This window comes from Dama dama, chromosome 12, assembly GCF_033118175.1.
Source record: "Dama dama isolate Ldn47 chromosome 12, ASM3311817v1, whole genome shotgun sequence".
In the NCBI taxonomy this organism is placed as follows: domain Eukaryota; kingdom Metazoa; phylum Chordata; class Mammalia; order Artiodactyla; family Cervidae; genus Dama; species Dama dama.
Genome location: NC_083692.1, coordinates 95,902,931 through 95,927,620, shown reverse-complemented (window position 1 = coordinate 95,927,620; position 24,690 = coordinate 95,902,931). Strand labels below are relative to the sequence as shown.

The 24,690-nt window shown below is 39.7% G+C and overlaps 1 protein-coding gene across 2 annotated transcripts in view; it reads right to left on the bottom strand.

Annotated features, from left to right (window-relative positions):
• The window catches only part of SIMC1 (SUMO interacting motifs containing 1), a 68,630-nt gene that overhangs the window by 29,708 nt on the left and 14,232 nt on the right, over window positions 1-24,690 (bottom strand). For both annotated transcript variants that reach the window (XM_061158172.1, XM_061158173.1), the window contains 3 exons: window positions 6,294-7,796; window positions 3,090-3,322; window positions 1,574-1,643 (listed from right to left, as the gene is read on the bottom strand). In XM_061158172.1, the coding sequence (XP_061014155.1) occupies window positions 1,574-1,643; window positions 3,090-3,322; window positions 6,294-7,796 (1,806 nt within the window). The remainder of the gene's footprint in view (window positions 1-1,573; window positions 1,644-3,089; window positions 3,323-6,293; window positions 7,797-24,690) is intronic.

The window sequence follows — 24,690 nt, the reverse complement described above, 5'->3', positions numbered from 1 at the left end:
GTCTTAACTCCCCAAGCAGCTTGCCCTTGTTTCTTCTCAAGAGCCCACAGTCTCTTGTTCCCCCAGTATCTGTTTATGGAAATGCATACTCTCTGAAGCTCTAAAATGCTGCAGTGCTCACCTTTCTTTTCAGCCAGAAAACCAAGCCAGGGTTTTCAATAGTGTTCTGAGTCAGGTGAGACAAAAACTATCCCCATGACAAGTCAGAACACGGGACCTGATGTTCTCTCCTTGGTTTGCATCCCAAGGGTATGGGAGGCTTCCTCCCAGTCGCACTGTGCTAGGCTGGGTAGGGAGGCGCATGGACACACAGAAACACCAAAAACTTTCCTACTCCTTTCAGTGGAGCCCCTTCTTGGCTGTGCTCTGGCCTGCGCACTGCAACTTCTCAACTGGTTTCTAGAGTTTTCACAGAGGTATTCCGGTCCGTATATTGTTGTTAAGTTGGTGTCTCCATTGGGGAACAAGGGCCTGGAGTGTCCTCATCTACCATCTTGGTGGTGTTTCCCACATCATCCTTTCTTAAAGCCCTGTGTTTTTTTTTGCTCCAATCTGGAGTGACTCTTTAGGTCTACTATTTGTGGTAATCTCAGGACTTCGCTTTCTTATTCTTCTGGATTAGGTCCAGTGTCCTTTGGATCCTGTGCCTCTTCCTTTTTTGATTTCTCCTCTATCCTTTGTATGCATATCTTCAAGTAACCTATGAAATGGGGTGTATGAATATTTTTTCAAGCTTGTACATGTCTGGAAATGTCTTTATTCCACCCTCACACTTGATCAATAGCTTGGCTGACTACAGAATTCTAAATTGATAATAATTTGTTCCATCCATGTTCTTTTGGGTAAGTAGACAGAAAGCTGGCAATTAAGCTCAGGGATCCCTAAAGGTCAGAATGTAGACTTTTTTCTGCAGCACCAACTCTACCCTGAAAGAAAGTGAAAGTGAAGTCGTGTCTGACTCTTTGTGATCCCATGGACTGCAGCCTACCAGGCTCCTCTGTCCATGGGATTCTCCAGGCAAGAATACTGGAGTGGGGTGCCATTTCCTTCTCCAGGGGATCTTCCTGACCCAGGGATTGAACCTGGGTCTCCCGCACTGCAGGCAGATGTTTTATCCTCTGAGCCACGAGGGAAGCCCAATATAAGAAGTCCCAAAATTCTCTGTTCTAAAGGGCAGACTTCCTTCCTCCTTGGCAAGCCTGTGTTCTAGCCTGTAGCTTTTGCTGCCTGGCTTCATCAGTCATCACTTTTATATTTCCTTTAGCTTTTCCAGTCTTCATTCAAATCTTTTGTCTTTCCCCTTATTTTCAGTGCCATAGGTTCATAACTTCTTCTATTCATTTACTGTTATTTTAAGTGAAATCTTAAGAAGGGGAGGGATAAGTGAGTATATTCAATCTTGAATTGGAAGGCAGCACATTCCATTTCAATAGAAATATTTTGGTCTGGATCAGGGAAGTAAAAGGTAAAAGGAAGGAATAATGGCAAAGACCGTACTATCAGATTTACTTTCACTTTTGTTTCTAGTTAAAACTACCTGTGCAAAAGATTTCTGCATGCAAATTGTTGTTACCTCTTCCTCCATGACATAAGCGAGCAGCTTCCAGTCCCACTCCACCGTCTTGGCATTAGCTGGATGTAGCCTGAAAGTCAAGTGACAGCAGTTAGGATTCTGGAGATTTTAGTGGAAGGAAGGATGGGATCTGGAGGACAGTAGAAGTGATAGAAGACGACAGATGATGACAGAAGCGATAGGAGATGACAGAAGCAATAGAAGACAACAGAAGACGACAGACGTGATAGAAGACAACAGACGCGATAGAAGACAACAGACGCGATAGAAGACAACAAATGATAGAAGACAGCAGAAGCGATAGAAGACAACAAATGATAGAAGACAGCAGAAGCGATAGAAGACAACAGACGCCATAGAAGACAACAGATGATAGAAGACAGCAGAAGCGATAGAAGACAACAGACGCGATAGAAGACAACAGACGATAGAAGACAGCAGAAGCGATAGAAGACAACAGACGCGATAGAAGACAACAGAAAACAGAAGACAGCAGAAGCAATAGAAAACAACAGAAGCAATAGAAGACAACAGAAGCGATAAAAGTGATAGAAGACAACAGACGATAGAAGACAGCAGAAGCGACAGAAGACAACAGACACGATAGAAGACAACAGACGATAGAAGACAGCAGAAGCGATAGAAGTGATAGAAGACAACAGACGCGATAGAAGACAACAGAAGACGACAGAAGCAATAGAAGACAACAGACGATAGAAGACAGCAGAAGCGATAGAAGACGACAGACGCGATAGAAGACAACAGAAGACGACAGACGCGATAGAAGACAACAGAAGCGACAGAAGATGACAGAAGTGACAGAAGACGACAGAAGCGAGAGGCCTCTTTCTATCCTCAGTGCTCTTGCCCGCCCATGTCATCTGGGGGAAGTGGAACTTCATTTTCTTTTTCTGGCTACCTAGTATCTACTTCTCTTTTGGGAGGCATTAGCACTCCAATTTTGCCTTGAAGAAATCAACTCTTTATTACTCTTAGCCCAGTGGCTTTCACCCAATAGGACCCTGGGATGAAGCCCAAGAAGCATGTTGAGCTAATCATGATATTCTGTCCCACAGTTCACATGACTGGCTCAAAGATAGACTCATGTCTTATGTTATGCCAATTAAAACCTGTAAGACTCAATTTCAGAACTCTCGTGTGATTATAAAAGAAGTGGATGCTCTCTTGTATTAAGAGTGTCTGAGAAAGCCACCATATGAAGCCTAGAAAGAGAAGCAAAGTAAAGCTAAAAAATGGATACTGGTAACCATTTTGGAGCTGCATTAAGTCACATCTTACTGCTAGGTTTCTAGGTTTTTAATAACATGTGTCATTAAATTCTCTTTTATCATTTGTTAAAGCCAGTTTGAATCGAGTTTCCTGTCACTTGCAATCCAAATAATATTAATATACTGTCACCCTCTCTAATGTTTTAGTTGAATAAATCTTAGGCAAGAGAAAACTGTGCCCCGAGTCCAGGTTCCCTCAAAGATGTGCCAATAGCCGAGGTCCATACTGTTGGATTTTCATGAGAAGCATGTAGGCCTCCTTGAGCACACCCACAGTCTCGGAGCCACTGAGCAGGATTTTCTGGATGATGTGAGCCACAATCTCTCGGGGCGGGTAGTGCTGGGGCGATACGAAGTCCATCAGGAACTGCACAGTCCCCAGCGGGAAGTTCTCCTCAATGGTGCTTGCTACCATCCTTAATCTGCGGTGAGGGATAGGCTCTAACTTTTGACCCTTGTTCTGTAGAAATAAAAAAATTAATAAATCAGGATAGGTTTCTACAGGCAAACACACAAGAGGTTCTAGAACAAGTTGAGGACAGCACTTGAAATATTCATAATTAGAAAAACTGAGATCGGAAAGCCTCATCTGATATGATATGGGAAATGCTTATATTAATATAGGTAAATAAGAATTCAAAGTTCTACACGCAAACATGACTTCATCTGTGTTAAAATATAGCATAGAAAGCAAAGTACAAGAATCAAGAGCTAACCTAAGGTGATTTTGAAGTGGGGGTGGTAAGATATTCAGGGGCAGTTATGATACTATATCAGATACTGAAACAAAAAGATGAAGAAAGATGTTTTAAATATGTTTTACTATTAGAAGAATTTCATTTTGTTGATTTTTTTTTGAGTCAACAGTAAATATTAAGCTGCTTCACCCCCTGCCCCTACCCCCAAACAGTACATATATAAAGACTGAGAATGTGTGAAAAAACTTTCCATTGTCTAGGTGGTGAAATGATGGCTGCTTTTTCCTCTCTATGTACCTTTGTATTTTTCAATTTTTCTGTAATAGACAAATAATCAGAAGAAAAGCAAATGCTAAAAACACTGATATAGGAATAGAATAACAATAATTATAATAACAATCTTTTTAACATCTAACTTATTCTCACTTAATTCTTACAACTCTAAGAAATACACACTATTATTATTCCTATTTCATACATAAGGAAACAGATTTAGAGAGAAAGCCCTTGTCATGCAACAGAAGTTGGTTTCATATGGTGCTACCCTCTACATTCATTCTACATTCAGAGCTACCCTCTACATTCATACTCTCTATAAACAACAAAGACAAAAATAATAACTATATTTTTGTTAAAATCCTCAATTATTAAAAAATTTAAAGTGCCTACAGAAAGGCCAAAAGGAAGGAAATATACCCAACTATTAATATTTTAATAAATGCCAACTGATAGCATCATGTGGGTAAGTATTTTTTAATACTGTATATTTTTAGATGTTTTATACTAAGGAAGCAAGCATTATTCAAAACCTGAGAATAAGCATTCATTTTGAAACACCAACTAGACAAAACTGTGACCGCTTACGTGTGACAGTAAAACAGTGATGGCTAGAACTGCCCTTCTAGGCACAGGGCAGTTAGCGTTTTGGAGGAAGGACGTCCAGCTAGCCTTCTTGTGTCTCAAGCCACCTAAGTGTAAACTCTGACCTCACTGCTGAGGCACCAACACTATAAATAGAGCGTAATAAGAATTAAGAGCAAGAGAAGAACGAAAATCTTGCTTTGGTGACTATTTTATGTGTGATGCACTTTATGATCTTGAAACTGTATTATTCATTACTTGCCTACAAATGGGGACCTCTACAAATTTTAGATAAAGTTTATAAATTGTTCTAAAGCCCTTATCCTTGAGGGGAACGACTATTTATAGAGCATTTCTATAAACACGGAAAGGTTGCTTCGTGCTTCTGTGTGTTTACCTTTAAGCCAAACAATGACATGATACAGGTGCTATGGCCCATTTCAGAGCTAAAGAAAAAGAGACTCAGGAATTCAGGCTGATTGCTGGCAAGTGGCAGCACAGAGCCTGGCTAAGAAGGCACTGGGCGAATCTACCAAACAGCTTAGAAACCAGCTTTTAGGGGTTCCACATAGAAACCCCTAAATAGGGGATTATATTCAATATCTTGTGAAAACCTATAATGGAATATAATCTGAAAAAATAATGGACTCACTTTGCTATACACTTGAAACTAACATGATATTGTAAACCAACTATATTTCAATAAAAATATTATTAGAGCCATCCTAGCAGATGTGATTTTTTTTTTTCAGTTCCCTAATGACTGGCTTGACTTTCCTGGTGGCTCAGATGGTAAAGCATCTGCCTACAATGTGGAGACCCGAGTTCAATCCCTGGGTCAGAGAGATCCTCTGGAGAAGGGAATGGCAACCCACTCCAGTACTCTTGCCTGGAAAATCCCATGGACAGAGGAGCCTGGCAGGCTACTGTCCATGGGGTAGCCAAGAGTTGGACATGACTGAGCAACTAAACTTTCTAATGACTGGCTTAAGACCCAAAACTCAAAAAACTACGATCATGGCATCTGGTCCCATCACTTCATGGCAGATAGACTGGGAAACAATGGAAACAGTGACAGACTTAATTTTCTTGGGATCCAAAATCACTGCAGATGGTGACTGCAGCCATGGAATTAAAAGACGCTTGCTCCTTGGAAGAAAAGCTATGACCAACCTAGACAGCATATTAAAAAGCAGAGACATTACTTTGCCCACAAAGGTCTGTCTAGTCAAAGCTATGGTTTTTCCAGTGGTCATGTATGGATGTGAGAGTTGGATCACAAAGAAAGCTGAGCACTAAAGAATTGATGCTTTTGAACTGTGGTGTTGGAGAAGACTCTTGAAAGTCCCTTGGACTGCAAGGAGATCAAACCAGTCAATCCTAAAGGAAATCAGTCCTGAATATTCATTAGAAGGACTGATGTTGAAACTGAAACTCCCAATACTTTGGCCACCTGATGCGAAGAGCTGACTCATTGGAAAAGACCCTGATGCTGGGAAAGATTGAGGGCAGGAGGAGAAGGGGCACCAGAGGATGAGATGGTTAGACAGCATCACCTACTCAATGGATATGAATCTGAACAAACTTCGGGAGATAGTGGAGGACAGAGGAGCCTGGCGCTGTAGTCCGTAGGGTCACAAAGTTCAGACATGACTTAGCGACTGAACTACAACAAAGTGATGTCTCCAGTGCTGGTTTCTAAGTGTGAGGCTGAGTTTGGACCTGATTCTACATGGGATGGTTCCACAAACGGGAGAAAGATAAAAATGTGAAACTCAACAGATCCTGTTCTGTCATGTGTGGACCCCGTTGAGCATATACAAGGCCTATACAAAGGACACTTGATCCCCAAGGGAAGGCATGTTAGCTCACCTCTCTTGTGTCTTTATCTGGTATTAGTGTCTGGAAGAAGAGGTGATGCACCGGAGGGCGTAAGAAGTACTTCAGTCTATGTAGGCATGGTCTGTTGTACAACCCGCCTTGCGGTATCTGTGCCTGCATCAGGGCACACCCGGGGTTGACAGGCTCTGACAACGATCTCTCTTTTCTGGCTGGATTTTCTGTGGCAGAGATCCAAGGAACTTTCTCTAAGGAAGTCTCAAACTCTGGGGACTGTGGGCTGGGAGAGGAGCTTGGAGAGGATGGAGCCGAGACATCCATAGGGGTGTCATGGTTCTGTATGTGGTTCTGGGGAGAGGCAGGCCTGATTTTTGGTAAATGAGGTCCAACTGTGGGTGGCATGTCTTCCAACAAGCATGACATGTCCCCAGGTGAATGCAGCACGTTTCCTGATAAGCGTGCGACGTCTCTAGATGAATGTGGTACACTTGCTAGTGACGGTGGTGCATCTCCTGGTAACGCTGGCGCATGTCCTGGTGACGGTGGTGTGTTGACGGGTGACTGTGATGTATCTGCTGGTGGCTGTAGCATGCTGACCAGGGACGGGGGCATGTCTCTTGGTGACTGCGGCATGTCTCCTGATGACTGCGGTGTATCTTGTGGTGTCTGTGGCATGTCTCCCAGGGACTGTGGCATGTCCTGCAGATGGGCCACATCTTCCAGACATGATGTATTCTGAGGTGGACCTGGTACATCTTGAGGTAGGCCCAGTGAGTGTTGAGGTGGGCTTGCTGAGCGCTGAGGATGCCATGATGAATCATGAGGTGGACCTAGCATATCCTGCTGGGGGCCTGGCACATTCTGAGGGCAGGGCATGTCTTGAGGAGGACATGGCTCTTCTTGAGGCAGGCGAGGGAAAGTTTGTAGCTGGTACTGCATGGTTTGTGATGGGCATGACAAGGCTCGCGGTGGGCATGAGGAGGCTCGAGGTGGACATGGTGAGGCTCGCAGTGGGCATGGCAAGGCTTGTGGTGGGTATGGCACATCTTGCTGTGGGCATGGCAGGGCTATCCTTTGATTGCTACTGCTACTATTATTGCTGGTTTGGGGGAGGGAGTGAATATTTGAAGAGGGTTGTAGGTTTGCCAAGAAGCTGAGGTCACCTTTGAATATGGTTGAGCTACAGTTTGGCTCTACTGGGTAAAAAGAGTCCCCACTGGTAGACATGGGCAGCTGGGGACCTTCGAATGCAGTTTCTTCCAAAAGGTCCAAATCCACAGGATCACTGTTGATGATTCTCCGTGCTGCAGGCCTAGAGCTTCTGTCCATCCACCCTTCAGTTATCTCTTTGCTGGAGAGGCTGGCACATGCTTGAAGACTGGCTGGCTCTTTCTGGGAAGGAGCAACAGGTTCTAGAGTCAAGTCAAGAGTGGCAATAGGTCTATTTTCTTCTTCAGATCCTGTCAGGTCAATCACACAGAGTCCACTGCGATCCTTTGCCCTTGGTCTGGTCTCTCTAGTTAAGTCAATGACGTCCTGTTGAAGGATTGTAAGAAGATAAGAGGTTAAGCAGCGGGGTTCTTAGCTTTATCTAAGAGGACTTAAAGCTTAGCTTTTAAGGCTAAACCTATTTTACCTTTTCATTTCACTGACAATTTGCATATCTTGTATAACGTAAGTATTGGTTTATTTCCTTTGGTCAAAGTTTCGCTGTTGTCAAAGCTGCCAACTTCCATACCTTCTTATATTACCCAAAGGCCATAGCACAGAACAGAGGGCACAGAGGGAAATGGTTTATGGTCCATGATGGACAGGGGAGCAGTAGGGAAGATTTCAACCTTAAGGCAAAGTGAAAAGCAACCTTTGGAAAAACAAATACACAGGATAACCTACAATAGAAGTGAAAGAAGGGAAGCTAATACAAGAGAATCTACTTTGTGCTAAGAACATGGTGAGTGCTTGCATACATCTTTGATTTTCACAGTTACCCTATCAGGAAGGCATTTTATCATCAGGAAGGCATTATCATCTCCATTATACAGATTGGGAAACTAGAGTTCAGAGGGTTATGAATTATTTAGCCATGAAGCAGAGAAAGACACTCAAACCCAGGCCTGTTTCTTTCTTTTCCTGTTAGGCCCTAAGATGTACAACCTCATTCAACGTATAATCAGCTTATAGTCAGATATGGAGGATAATACAATAAGGGTTATAAACCTAACAGTGTAAGTTTAAGCATACATTAATAACAAAAATATCTTCTATCTTCACTACCACTCCTTGGCAAAAAGATTAAGCAGTTCACGAAGCCTAATGATGCCAGTTGGAGGCACTTAAACAACCTCTGTGTCAGGAGCCAGGAATAATATTGCTCTATCTTCCAGGTATCTCTTCACTTGGTTGGGTACCACTGCCTCTGGTATATTAGGTAGCAACTGCTGGGCTACCAATGCTATTGCTGCTACCACAGTTTCCACACTATTTCTTTTAGCAAACGTGATGGTTACCACTGTCAACAGCACCAAAGCTGAACACGGGATTCCGGGTGAGTCAAGCGAGAAGTTGGCATGCATCTCCTCCTGGAACAGGGATTGCTTGGTGAAACCAAATGCCTCATTCCTAAGAAGCAGCCATAGAGTATCACTGCCTCTCTACTGCTAGCTGAACTCAACATAAATAGCTATAAGGGTCTGAATTCAACTCCTCTGCCATGGTCAATTCCTAAAACACAATATTATCATGTCTCTCTCTTTTAAAACCCACCATATGAGGTACAGGATAAAGGACAAAGGCCTTAGTAAGACTCTTGAAAAAGCTGAAGTCCCTCAGTCATGTCCCACTCTTTGTGACCCTATGGACTATATAACCTGCCAGGCTCCTCTGTCCACGGAATTCTCCAGGCAAGAATACTGGAGTGGGAAGCTGTTCCCTTCTCCATGGGATCTTCCCAACCCAGGGTTCAAACCCAGGTCCCCCGCATTGCAGGCTGTTTCTTTACTATCTGAGCCACCAAGGAAGCCCATGAGTACTGGAGTGGGCAGCCTATCCCTGCTCCAGGGGATCTTCCCGACAACAGGAATCAAACTGGGGTCTCCTGTATTGCAGGTGAATTCTTTACCAGCTGAACTAGAGTCCTTCATAATTTAGGCTCTTCCTGATTACTCTTCCTCCTCATTTGAGCAAATCACACAGAAATACTTCAGATCCTTAAATATGCCATGCTTTCTCAGTATTTCAATATCTTTATGTTTGCTTATGGTTCTTTCTTTTGCCTGGAATGACTATCATCTGTTTGATTGTTTGAATGTTTCTTGTCTTTCAAGACTCAGCACAGATATCACTGTGTCTGAAAATTCTTCTAGACCACTTCTGGTCTCAAGTTAAATTATTTGTTTCCTTCCTTATATCCCCACTGCATCTGTACAAACCTTTTTCTTTTTAAAGAAAAAGGACACTTCTTTTTTTTAAATTTATTTTTCATCGGGGGAAAACTGCTTTGCAATGTTGTGTTGGTTTCTACCATACAGCAATGCAAATCAGCCATAATTATACATACATCACCCTCTTGAAGAAACACTTTAAAAAAAATTGTTTATTTATTTGGTTGCACCATGTCTTAGCTGCAGTATGTAGGATCTAGTTCCCTGACCAGGGATTGAAGCCAGGCCTCTTGTATTGGGAGCAAGGAGTCTTAGCCACTAGACCACCAGGGAAGTCCCCAAAACTTTTCTTTTAATCCCAAAGAATTTGATGCTTTTAAATGATATTGAAAATGGAAATTTTTTTCATTTTCCAATTATTCATTGCTACTATAAAGAAATACTATTGATTTATGTATGTGTATTATCTCTGTGTCCTTTGACCTGGCTAAGTACCTTTGACTAATACTTACCTACTAGTTCAAGTAACTCTTTTTTGTAGATTCCTTAAGGTTTTCCATATAAGAAATCATGTCGTAAATAAAAGAGTTTTACTTCTTCCTTTTCAATCTGCCCTTTATTTCCTTTTCATCACCATTGCAGTAGCTAAGGCATTCAGTACAATTCTCAATAAAAGTTTTGAAAGCAAACGTACAAGACTTTAATCATTAAGTACCATATTATCTGTGTTGTTTTCATAGATGCCCCATATCATGTTGAGAAAGTTTATTTTGTTTTCTGAGAGTTTTAATTGGGAATGGTCATTAGTCATATGATTTTTCTGTACCTGATATTTTATGATTTTCCCTTGTACTATTAATGTCAAAAATTATACTCATTGATTTTCTAATGTTAAATTAATCCTGGGGAAAACCCCACTTGGTTATAATGTATTACTCTTTTTTGACATTGTTTGGTTTAACATATCAATATTTTGTTAAGAATTTTTACATATCCTTGAGGGATATTCAGTTCAGTTCAGTTCAGTCGCTCAGTCGTGTCTGACTCTTCGTAACCCCGTGAATCACAGCACGACAGGCCTCCCTGTCCATCACCAACTCCCAGAGTTTACTCAAACTCATGTCCATCGAGTCAGTGATGCCATCCAACCATCTTGTCCTCTGTTGTCCCCTTCCCCTTAGTTTGTAGTTTCCTATTCTTATAACTTCTTTTACTGGTTTTGCTATCAAAATTAAATTGGCTTCTTGAAGTGACTTGGGAGCTATTCTCATCCCCTCTATTCAGGTTGTGTTGGATTGGTACCACATCTTTCTACAGTGTTTATAGAAGTGAAGCTATCTGGGCCTAAAATTTGCTTGTAGTTAAAATTTGGAAGACATAAGGCTATTAACATTTTCTACATCTCGTGTTAATCTTGTGACTTGTGAAACTGGTCTGTTTCATCTAAATTGTCAAATTTATTAGCATAAAGTCAATCAAAATAGTGTTTAATATCTTTTAAATTCTAAACTTCATATAGATTTATCCCCAATTTTCTTTTTTATGCTCAGTATTGGTAACTTATATCCTTTGCATTTTCCCCCCGATCAGCCTAGCTAGAAGTTTATCAATTTTACTGATATTTACAAAGGACTGGGTTTTTCATCTATTTCCTTTGTTTCTATGCTTATCATTATCATTTCCTTCATTCTATTTACTGTGGGTTTGAATGTGCCTTTTTCTAACCTCATTCGTCTTACACCTATCTTTGGTTGCGCTGGTCTTCACTGCTGCGCTGGGGGCCCCTCTTCACTGCGGGGCGTGGGTCCTCACTGTGGGGACCTCTCTGGCTGTGAAGCACGGACTCTGTGGTGCGTGGGCTTCACTGCTCCACAGCGCGCGGAATCTCCCTGGACAAGACGGAGCCTGTGTCCCCTGCGCTGGCAGGTAGATTCTCACCCACTGCACCACCAGGGAAGTTCTTTTTCTACCTGCTTAATGTGGAAGCTTAGATAACTTGATTTGTGAAATCTTTCTTTTCTAACAGTAGCATTTAAAGCTAAAAATTTTCCTGGAAGTACTGCTGTAGCTTCATCCCACAATTTTTAATACAAAGTCATTTTATTATCATGCAGTTCAAGCTTACCTTCACTATGGTCAGAAAACAAAACCCTGTTAAGATTTCAATCTTTTGAACTACATTGAGGCTTGTTTTATGCCCTAACACATGGCCTACTTGCTGAATGTTCCTTGTATATTTGGGGGGGAAAATGTGCATTCTGCAGTTGTTGGCTAGAAATGTCAATTAGGTCATGGTTGTTGACAGTAGCTTTTGGATCTCTGACTTCCTTCACCTTTGAAGGGATGCAGTTGTGCTATTAATTACTGAGTGTATTAAAGTGTCCAACTAAGATTGTGGCTTTGACCATTTTCCCCTTGTGTTCGGTTAGTTTTTGCTTCATGTATTTTGAAATTCTGTTTATTAAGTGTAATAATAAACTTATTTTACCTTCTTAATGTATTAACCTAGTCATCATTATTAAAACAATATTTATCCTCTCAAGTGTCCAGCAATCTTCCTTGTACTGACGTCTATTTTTTCTGGTAAATAATAGAGACACTTTCTTACGCATATTGTTTGCCTAGTGTATTTCTATCTTTCTATTCTCCACATATTTGTGCCTTTGTATTTAAAGTGCGCCACATATAAATAGCTCATAGTTGTTATTGCTTTTTTGTCCAATCTGACCACCTCTGCCTTTTGATTAGTTTTTGGTTCATTTATACTTAACTGTTGATATATTTTCTTTTATATTTGCATCTATATATTTATTTCTTATTTGTCCTATCTGTTCACTCTTCCTCTGTTCTTCCTTTCCCACTCTCCTTTGAGTTAATCATATATTTTTTTGAATTCCATTTTAATTCCTCTGTTGGGGTTCTAGCTGTATTTTTTTATTATATTTTTATATTTTTAATGGTTACTCAAGGGCTTCCCTAGTGGCCCCGTTGATAAATAATCTGCCTTCCATGTAGGAGACCTGGGTTTGATCCCTGGGTCAGGAAAATCCCCTGGAGAAGGGAATGGCAGCTCAATCCAGTGTTCATTCTTGCATGGAGAATTCCATGGACAGAGGAGCATGGTGGGCTACAGTCTAACTACTCTCTTCAGCTCTTTATTTGGGCTTTCCAGGGGGCTCCAGAAGTAAAGAACCCACCTGCCAATGCAGGAGACGTAAAAGACATGGATTCAATCCCTGGGTTGGAAGATCCCCTGGAGGAGGGCATGGCAGCCCACTCCAGTATTCTCGCCTAGAGAATCTCATGGACAGAGGAGCCTGGTGTGCTACAGTCCAGAGGGTCACAAAGAGTTGGACACGACTGAAGTGACCTAGCACGCATGTGGTTACAGGGGCTTTCCTGGTGGCTCAGATAGTAAAGAATCAGTCTGCAATACAGGAGACCTGGGTTCGATCCGTGGCTTGGGAAGACTCCCTGGAGAAGGGAACGGCTACCCACTCCGGTGTTCTTCCCTGGAAAATTCCATCAACACCGAAGCCTGGAGGGCTATAGTCCATGGGGTCCCAAAGAGTTGGACACAACTGAACGACTAACACTTTTACACTTTTCATGTGGCTACAGTATACAGATTCAATTTATTCCAGTGTACTTAGGAAAAATATTAAAATACTTAAGATAAAAATGTAGAAATCTTATAAAATATTTCTCTTGCCTTGTGCCCCATTCTTTATTTTTGTTGTCAAATATATTATATATATATAGCATAAGTATTTACTTTCAGTTATTTATTTTTAAGGAAATTAATAGAAGCAAATACTTCCTTTTTGTACATATATTTACAATTCCTAGTTCTCTTCATTTGTGTAGACCCAACATTCCATTTGGTGTCATTTCCCTTCAGCTAAAATATCTTGTAGTACAGGAGTGCTAATGATAAATTCTCTCACTCCATCTGAAAACGTCACTATTTTGTCCTTATGTTTTAATGATTTTACTTATTGTTGGCTGTGTTGGTTCCCCGCTGCCAGGCAGGCTTTCCTCTGGATGCAGCGAGTGCGGGCTACTCTCCAGCTGAGATGCACGGGGGTCTCACTGCAGGGGCTTCTCCCGTTGTGGGACAGGAGGGCATGGCAGCCCACTCCAGGGCTCTGTCCCTCCCCACCGCTATCGCCCTCTTTCTTTCCACTCAGCCCATCTCGTTACTTTAAAATTTTAGTTACTGCATTTTTAAACTCCTGAACTTTTCTTTTCTTAAAACAACAGAACTTCATTGCCTCACAGCTCTAACGTCCAAAATCAAGGTGTCAGCAGGGTCATGCTCTCTTTAGCGGCTGTAGGTGAGACTCCTTCCTTGGCTCACCTAGCTCCTGTTCATTAAGCAATCCTCGGCACTCTGTGGCTTGTAGAGGCATCACCCCTATCACATGGCCACCTTCTCCCCGTGTGTCTTCACACTCTCTTCCCTGTGGATGCCTCTTCTATACCCAAATTTTCTGTTTTTATAAACTGAATTTCTGCTTTTTATAGCTTTCATTTCTCTGTTGAGATTTTCTATCGATTCATTCATTGATGTCATATTTTCTTTAATCGAATAAACATATTTATAGTAATTATTTTGAAGTTTTTGTTAAATCCAACACTTAAGCTCACTCCAGTCAGATTCCACTGACTGCCTCCTTTTTTTTTCTCGCCCTGAGAATGAGTCACACTTGTTTTTTTGCATGTCTAGTAATTTTTGGTTGAAAATTGAGTTTTATAGACACATGTAACGATTTGATTGTTTTCTTCCAAAAATTGTCTTTTCATAGTTGTTGCTCTAGTAGTTGATCTGTAACTCAAACTGCAAGCTTTGTCTCCTTCATACAATGTAGGTGCTGGTAACTTTGTTCTTAGGCTTTCTAGCTACTACCCTTGTAACCTGGCCTTTTGGGGGTGGGGGACAGGGTGGTTCTCTCTTGTGCCTACCTAGATTTCACTATTGGCCAAGGATTTGGGCAGAGATTTTACTTTAATTTTGGGGTTTGCCCTTCCCGTGATTTTCTTGCTTCTAGAGATTAGGGATTGCAGTCCTAATTCTTTGCTGCTCTGCTATCCTTTACCTCTATCCCCTGACATTTCAAAACCATAAAAATTTCAGCTTTCTGTCACTTAAGTGGCAAGTGATTAGGGAATGCAGTCTGTTAAAAGAGCAGCAAATTCATAGATATTGCCCTATGCAGCTCTCTTTCAGTAGATTTCTCACTAGTGTCTGCCTAATTTTTAACTGGACCCTCAGGGAGTATTTTGGCACGTCAAGGAGTTTCACAGATTGGAAGCACAATTCAACTGCATTGCTCAACCTTGGAGAGCTTACTGCTTCCCTTTTTGATGACTCCAAAGCACTCTGTACATACTAATATCCTTCAGTGCATGTCACAGAGACTTCCATATGCTTCCCCTCATTAGACAGTAACTTATTCTTGTATCCTGTACCCTGCATAGTATTTTAGACTCAGCTTATAGTGTTTATTAACTCATTAGATAAATGAATAAATGTAATCTAATGACAATTGTTTGTTTATCCTTTCATCTCATTGTCCTCTGACAGTCCTCTTAACTCTTTCATCACATATTACTCTAAGTTTTCAGAGATAACAAATTATCTTTCTAGTTTTAATAATTATGTCAGCAGATGGAAACATAGATGACTAAGACTCTCCAATGGGCTCCCCTGGTGGCTTAGTGGTAAAAAATCCACCTGCCAATGCAGGGGACTCAGATTCAGTCCCTGAGTTGGAAAAATTCCCTGCAGAAGGAAATGTCAACTCACTTCAGTATTCTTGCCTGAGAAAGCCCAGGGACAGAGGAGCCTGGAAGACTGTAGTCCATGGGGTCACAGAAGAGCTGGCCATGACATAGCAACTAAACAATAACAAGGCCCTCTAACAGTCTGCATCTGTAGAATGAAACACAGCAATAAGCCCATAAAGTCCTTGTCCACCCCAATAACCTTATTTTCTGACCCAGATGTCTCACAACAACCCTGTCAGGTGAATATCATTCATATTTTCTAGCTGTAAAAACTAAAACCCAGAAAGCAAACTACTTTTGGGTTTCTGGATCTGTGTAAATGAGAAGTCTCATCCATTTACACCTTCAAGGGGCTAGTCCAAGTTACTTCCCAATTATGGTGCCGATAATGGGATTTGCTCTTTACCACTCCAGGTTATCTCATGATTTTGGTTTTACTTTTCTCCTTGGAGATTTCTGTTAATTTCTGCCCATCCAGCAAGCAGGAAAAATTAGTTTCTTTCAGAATCTAGTTGTTGTTTTAGCAGAGATCCCTTTAAAGTCAGTCAGTCATATTGCTGAAGGCAGAAGTTCCTAGGTCCAGGTCTTTTTACAATATTCCAATATTAGCTGCTTATCTTTCCCACTAGGACTGAGTATAATGCCATAATGACTGGCACAGCATCTTTTGAAAAATGTCAAAGTGCTCAAGAAACATCAACTGAATCTAAAAAAAATAATTTTGAGGGGGAAAGCTCATCTTCCATACCTCACATATGGACCTTCCATTCACCAACACTGAAAATAATACAGATACTTCAGGTTTCTCTCTACCTATCACTCTTTTCCAACAAGGCAAATGGAATGGCTTCATTATCTGGTGAAACTAGAACCAAGGGCTGAACACAGAGTCCCCTTTCTTTGTTTTAAGCCCTCTTCCCTAAAGATCCTATCTGCTTTTTCCATGGGTAAGGTTACCATGCAGGCTTTTAACTTGAAACTTGTCAGGTAGGAAGGGGACAAAGAAGCATTAGGTTTAATTATAGTTTTAGGGAACCCAAATGGGGCTACAGATCCATGAAGCTTATTCTAACTAAGCACTATTAGTAACATTGCTATTATCCATTTATCTGACCTATATATCCTTTTCCTGTCTCTATGAATTTGCCCACTCTAATATTTCATATAAATGGAATCACAATTATGTGGTCTTTTATATCTGGCTTCTTTTTTTAATGTACGTATTTTATTGACGTATAATTGACTTACACTGTTTCAGCAGCACAGCAAGGTGACTCAGTCATACACACACACACACATACAAACATTATGTTTGAAATTATTTTCCATTATAGGTTATAGACGATATTGACTATAGTTCCCTGTGCTATATAGTAAACCTTTGTTGCTTGTTGCATGTTTTTTTAATTAGAAATCTAGCACTGTACTCATACTAAGTCAAACAATTGGAATCAAAGTTTCAGAAATTTTTAGGCAAAGATTGGTAAGTTTTCTAAAAAATATATATTACACATATTATTTATATATATATGCATACAAAAGCTTTTCTAGTAAACCTGATAAAGGCATGAGAAAGAACACCAGAAAAAAAAAGAGATGGAGAAATTGGAAAACAAACTAAATGAAATGAGAGCACTGAATATTAAATAGAAAAAGTGAAACAAACTAGATAAAAGTAAAAGATCGTCATACAGTCCAGTTGTTTTTAAACATGACTGCTTATTAGAAACCTATCTGGAGCTCTGGAGATAAAAAAAAGCAATACATGAGCATTTGTATTTTTCAAAAAATTTCAAGATAATTCTGATATGCATTTGGATTTTAAAAAGTGATTACAGGTTTTTCTATTAAATCATAGTTTTGGTGATATAGAATTCTATTATTTCTCTGTTGACAAATCACAATTAAATGGTATTAAGTGAGTAATAGTTACATAGTCACCACAGTAAAAGATATTTATCAGTTTTCACAATGAATAGCCAGAAAAAAAAAGATAATTATAATTGCAAGCCATAATAAGAATATGATTCACTTAACAATATAAAATAATTACATACAATTTGGGGGATCAAGCAGAGTGATGTGGTAAGTGGAAGTGTATACATGCACATGTTTTCATCTGTCTAGCCAGTCTATGCCTTTTGGCTGGTGCATTTAATCCATTTACGTTTTAGGTAACTATCAGTCTGTATGATCTTAATAGAAAGCCTTGCTCAGTGATCAATGCAAAGAAATAGAGGAAAACAATAGAATGGGAAAGACTAGAGATCTCTTCAAGAAAATTCAAGATACCAAGGGAACATTTCATGCAAAGATGGGCACAACAAACCACAGAAATGGTAGGGACCTAACAGAAGCAGAAGATATTAAGAAGAGGTGACAAGAATATACAGAAGAACTATATCAAAAAGATCTTCATGACCAAGATAACCACAGTGGTGTGATCACTCACCTAGAGCCAGACATCCTGGAAGGTGAAGTCAAGCAGGCCCTTAGGCAGCATCACTACAAACAAAGCTAGTGGAGGTGACGGAATTCCACTTGAGCTATTTCGATTCCAGTTGGGCTATTTCAAATCCTAAAAGATGATGCTGTGAAAGTGCTACACTCAATATGCCAGCAAATTTGGAAAACTCAGCAGTGGCCACAGGACTGGAAGAGGTCAGTTTTCATTCCAATCCCAAAGAAAAACAATGCCAAAGAATGCTCAAACTACTGCACAATTGCACTCATCTCACATGCTAGCAGAGTAATGCTCAAAATTCTCCAAGTGAGGCTTCAATACTATGTGAACCGTGAACTTCCAGATGTTCACGCTGGATTTAGAAAAGGCAGAGGATCCAAAGACCAAATTGCCAACGTCCATTGGATCATCAAGAAAGCAAGAGAGTTGAAGAAAAACATCTACTTTTGCTTTATTGACTACACCAAAACCTTTGACTGTATGGATCAAAACAAACTGTGGAAAATTCTGAAAGAGATGGACATACCAGACCACCTGACCTGCCTCCTGAGAAATCTGTATGCAGGTCAAGAAGCAACAGTTAGAACTGGACATGAAACAACAGACTGGTTCCAAATTGGGAAAGGAGTATGTCAAGGCTATATATTGTCACCCTGCTTATAACTTATATGCAGAGTACATCATGCGAAATGCCAGGCTGGATGAATCACAAGCTAGAATCAAGATTGCCGGGAGAAATATCAATAACCTCAGATATGCAGATAACACCACCCTTATGGCATAAAGCGAAGAATTAAAGAGACTCTTGATGAAAGTGAAAGAGGAGGGTGAAAAAAAAGGCTTAAAGCTCAACATTCAGAAAACTAAGATCATGGCATCCGGTCCCATCACTTCATGGCAAATAGATGAGGAAACAATGGAAACAGTGACAGACTGTTTTTTTTTTGGGGCTCCAAAATCACTGCAGATGGTGACTGCAGCCATAAAATTAAAAGATGTTTACTCCTTGGAAGAAAAGCTATGACCAACCTAGACAGTATATTAAAAAGCAGAGACATTACTTTACCAACAAAGATCTGTCTAGTCAAAGCTCTGGTTTTTATAGTAGTCATGTATGGATGTGAAAGTTGGACTATAAAGAAAGCTGAGCACTGAAGAATTGATGCTTTTGAACTGTGGTGTTGGAGAAGGCTCTTGAAAGTCCCTTGGACTGCAAGGAGATCAAACCAGTGCATCCTAAAGGAAATCAGTCCTGCATATTCATTGGAAGGACTGATGCTAAAGCTGAAACTCCAATATTTTGGCACCTGATGCAAAGAACTGATTCATTGGAAATGACTTTGATGCTGGGAAAGATTGAAGGCAGGAGGAGAAGGGGATGACAGAGGATGAGATGGTTGGATGGCATCATCAACATTAGTTTGGGCAAACTCCAGGAATTGGTAAGGACAGGGAAGCCTGGAGTGCTGCAGTCCATGGGGTTGCAAAGAGTTGGACATGACTGAGCGACTGAACTGAATAATATTATTACCATTCTCTTAATTGTTTTGGGCTTATATTCTGTAGGTGTTTTCCTTCTCTTGTGTTTCCTGCCTAGAGAAGCTCCTTTTTAGCATTTGTTGTAAAGCTAGTTTGACAGTGCTGAACTCTCTCAACTTTTGCTTGTCTGGAAAGCTCTGGATTTATCCATCAAATTTGAATCAGAGTCTTGCTGGGTAGAGTATTCTTGGTTGTAGGTTCTTCCCTTTCATCACTTAAATATATGGTGCCATTCCCTTCTGGCTTGTAGAGTTTCTGTTGGGAAATCAGCTGATAGCCTGATGGGAATTCCCTTGTATGTTGTCATTTTTCCCTTGTTACTTTTAATATTTTATCTTTGTCTTTAACTTCTGTCAGTTTGATTACTATGTATCCTGGTGTGTTCCTCCTTGGGTTCATCCTGCTTGGGACTCCCTGTGCTGCCTGGACATGGTTGACTATTTCCTTTCCCACGTTGGGGAAGTTTTCAGCTATTATCTCTTCAAACATTTCTTCTGGTCTGTTTCTCTCTTCTCCTTCTGGGACCCCTATATTGTGAATGTTGGTGGGTTTACTGTTGGCCCCGAGTTCTCCTGGGCTGTCTTCATTTCTTTTCATTCTTTTCTCTTATTCTGTTCTACAGCAGTGATTTCCAGCATTCAGTCCTCCAGGTCATTTATCCCATTCTTCTGCCTCAGTTATTCTGCTGTTGATTCCTTCTAGTGTATTATTCACCTGTTTGTTCTTATAGGTGTTTTGTAAATATTTCTTGCATCTCAATCTTTCCCTTCATTCTTTTCTGAGATCCTGAATCAGCTTCACTAACATTATTCTGAATTCTTTTTCTGGAACACTGCCTATCTCCATTTCATTTAGTTGTTTTTCTGTGGTTTTATACTGTCCCTTCATCTGTGACATAACTTTCTGCTTTTTCATCGTGATTACCTTTCTGTAATATGGTTTTTGTTTCAGCTGCTGTGGGACTGTGCTTCTTCTTGCTTCTTCTGTCTGCCCTCTGATGAATGAAGCTAACAGGTTTGTGTAAGCTTCCTGGTGGGAGGGACTGGCAGTGGGAAAAACTGGGTCTTGCTCTGGTGGGCGGGGTCTTGCTCAGCAAAGCTTTACTCCAATTATTTGCCGGTGGGTGGGGTTGCACTCCATCCCTGGTAGCTGTTTGGACTGAGGCAACCCTGCCCTGGGGTCTAGGGGCTGTATGGTAGGGTCTATGGTGAACTCCAAGAGGGTTTACACCAAGTGGAACCTTCGTTGCCTGATGCTGCCCGTGTGCCTGTCCCTGTGGTGAGCCCCTGCCAACCCACGCCTCCACAGGAGACCCTCCAACAGTAGCAAGCAGTTTTGGTTCAGTAACCTGTGGGGTCACTGCTCCTTTCCTCTGGGGCTTGGTGCACACAAAATTTTGTTTCTACTCTCTAAGACTGGAGTTTCTGTTTTCCCCAGTCCTGTGGAAGTCCTATAATCAAATCCCATTGGCCTTCAAGGCCAGATTCCCTAGGGATTCCCAGTTCCTTTGTCAGATTTTATTTTTATCATGGTTGCACCCCTCCCGCTGTCTTGCTGTGGCTTGTCTTTGGATGTGGGATATCTTTTTTTGGTGGGTTCCAGTGTTCTCTTGTCAATGACTGTTCAAAAGCTAGTTGCAATTTTGGTGTTCTCACAGGAGGACATGAGCACACATCCTTCTACTGCGCTGTCTTGAACCAGAACCTATATGTCAGCTTCATGGTAACCACAAAGCAAAACTCTCTAATATGTACATAAAAGATAATGTGAAAGGAATGTATGCATAACACTAAAGGAACTCATCAGACCACAAGGTAAGAGACCAGGAGAAGACAGAAGAGAAACAAACCAGAAAACTGCCAGAAAACAATGAAAAAAATGGCAGTAAGTATACATCTCTCAGTAACCACACACCTATCAATAATTATATATAAGCAGGCTAAATACATAGCTTTAATATAGATATTAAAATATAGCTTTAAATAAAGCAGGCTAAATTCTCCAATCAAAAGACACAGAGTGGCTGGGTGGATTAAAAAAACAAGACATTAAAAAAATAAACATATGCTCCCTGTTAGATTTACTTCAGAGGTTAGGACACACTCTGACTAAAAGTTAAGGGATAGAAAAGATGTTCCATGCAAATGGAAACCAAAAGAAAGATGGGGTAACTATACTTATATCAGACAAAATAAACATTAAAATAAAGACTGTAGTGAAAGGCATTACATAATGATAAAGGGGTCAATCCAACCAGAGGATATAACATTTGTAAATATTTATGTACTCAACATAGGAGCACCTAAATATATAAAGCAAATATTAATAAATGTAATGGGAGAAACTGACAGCAATAAAAAATGTGATACACTTTAATACCCCATTTACATTAATGGACAGATCATTCAGACAGAAGAACAATAAGGAAACACTGGCCTTAAAAGACACACTAGGCCTGGTTAATTTAATAGATATATATAGAACATTCCGGCCAAAAGCAAGATATTATACATTCTTCTTATGTGCACATGCAACACTCTCCAGGATAGATCCTATTTAATAAAACAAATCCCAATAAATTTCAGAAAAAGAGAAGTTAAAAAAGAATACCTTGAGACAAATGAAAATGGAAATACAACTTACCAAAATCTATAGGATGCAGCAAAATAAGTTTTAAGAGGAAACTTGACAATGATACAGGCCTACTTCAAGAAACAAGACAAATCTCAAAGAAATAATTTAACTTTACAACTAAAGGAACTAGAAAAAGAAGTGAAGCCTAGAGTTAGTAGAAGGAAGGATATAATAAAGATCAGAGTAGAAAGAATTGAAAGACTAAAAAGACAACAGAAAAGATCAATGAAACTAAGAGCTGGTTCTTGAAAAGAAAATAGACAGATCTTTAGCTAGACTCACCAAGAAAAAAAATAGGAAGGGCTCAAATGAATAAACTCAGAAATGAAAGAGAAGTTACAAGTGATACCACAGAAATACACAGGATCATAAAAAATACTAAGAGTAATTATATGTCAACAAATTGGACAACCTAGAAGAAATGGATAAATTCCTAGAAACATAATCCTCCAAGACTGAATCATGAAAAAATAGAAAATCTGAATAGACAGATTACTAATAATGAGATGGAATCAGTAATCAAAAACTGCCACCCCCCAATAAAAGTCCAAGACCATGGTTTCATTGGTGAATTCTACCAAATATTTAAATAAGATTTAATACCTATCCTTCTCAAACTCTCCCAAAAAACTGAAGAGGAAGGAATGCTTCCAAATTCATTTTACAAGGCCAACATGGCCTTGATACCAACCAGACAAGAATATCAAAAGAAAAGAAAAGAAAAGTACAGGCCAATATCACTGATGACCATAGATACAGAATTCTTCAACAAAATAATAACAAACCAAACCCAACAATTTATTCTAGGAATGCAAGGATGGTTCACCACCCACAAATCAATTAACAAGATATACATGAACAAAATGAAGGATAAAAATCAAGATTATAGCAACAATTGCAGAAAGAGCATTTGACAAAATTCAACATTCATTTATGCCAAAGACTCTCAATAAAGTGGGTAGAGATGGAAACATACCTCAACAAAATAAAGGCCATATATGACACACCCACTGTTAACATCATATTCAGTGGTGAAAGTTGAAAGCTTTTCCTCTAATATCAGGAATAAGACAAGGATGTCCACTCTTGTCACTTTTATTCAACATGGTATTGGAAGTCCTAGCCAAAGCAATAAGGCAAGATGCAGAAATAAACGGCATTCAAACTGGAAAGGAAGAAGTATAATTTTCACTATTTGTGGATAATATATAAAATGTTAATAACCACATCAAAAAAAAAAAAAAAACAACTATAAGAACTAATAAATGAACTCAGAAAAGTTGCAGAGTACAAACTAAATATAAAAAAATCTGCTGTATTTCTACATACTAACAACAAACTGTTAAAAAAGAAGTTGGGAAAACAATCCCATGTACAATAGTATCAAAAAGAATAAAATACCTATGAGTAAATTTAACCAAGGAGGCAAAAGACCTGTATATCCAAAACTATAAGACACTGATGAAAGACACTTAAAACACAAATTAATGGAAAGATGTTTTATGCTCATGGTTTGGATGAATGAATATTGTTAAAATGTCCATATTACCCAAAGCAATCTACAGATTCAATGTAATCCCCATCAAAATCCCAATGGCACATTTCACAGAAATAGAACAAACAATTTTAAAACTTATATGGAACCACAAAAGATCCTAAATAGCCAAAACATTCTTGAGAAAGATGAACAAAGCTGAAGACACTGCATTCACTGATTTCAAACTCAATATGATTTTGGCATAAAAGCAGACATGTGGATCAATTTTAAGAAAAATAGCCCAGAAACAAATCCCATGCTTACATGGTCAATTAATTTATGACAAAAGAGGAAAGATTATACAATGGACACTCTTTAGTAAATGGTGCGAGGAAAACTGGAAAGCCACATGCCATAGAATGAAACTAGACTGCCATCTTACACCACACACAAAAATTAACTCAAAACGGACTAGAGGCTTGAATATAAGATGTGAAACCACTGAGCTCCTAGAAGAAAATAGAGGCAGGAAGCTCCATGACATTAGTTTTGGTGATTATTCTGTATCTGATTCCAAAAGCAAAGCCAACAAAAGCAAAAACAAACAAATGGGACTACATCAAACTAAAGCTTCTATACAGCAAAGAACACCATCAACATAATGAAAAGACAACCTCCTAAGTGAGAGAAACTATTTGCAAATCATGTATCTGATAAAAGATTAATAACCAAAATATATAAAGAACTCATACAACTCAATAACAAAAAGCCAAAAATCTGATTATGGAATGGACAGAGGACCTAAATAGACATTTACAGACGGCCAGCAGACACATGAAAAGATGCTCAATATCACTAATCATCAGGGAAATGAAAATCAAAACCACAATGAAATATCCATTTATTCCAGTAACAGTGGCTGTTATTAAAAATACAGGCAATAACAAGGGTTGGTAAGGATGTTCTAGAAAAGGACACCCTTGTGCACTGTTAGTGTAATGTTTAGCACAGTGCTATGGAAAACAGTATAGAAGTTTCCCCCCAAATTAAAAATAGAACCAACATGTGATCCATCCAGCAATTCTACTTCTGGTTATTTATCTGAAGAAAATGAAAACATTGATTTGAAAACATATATGCACCCCT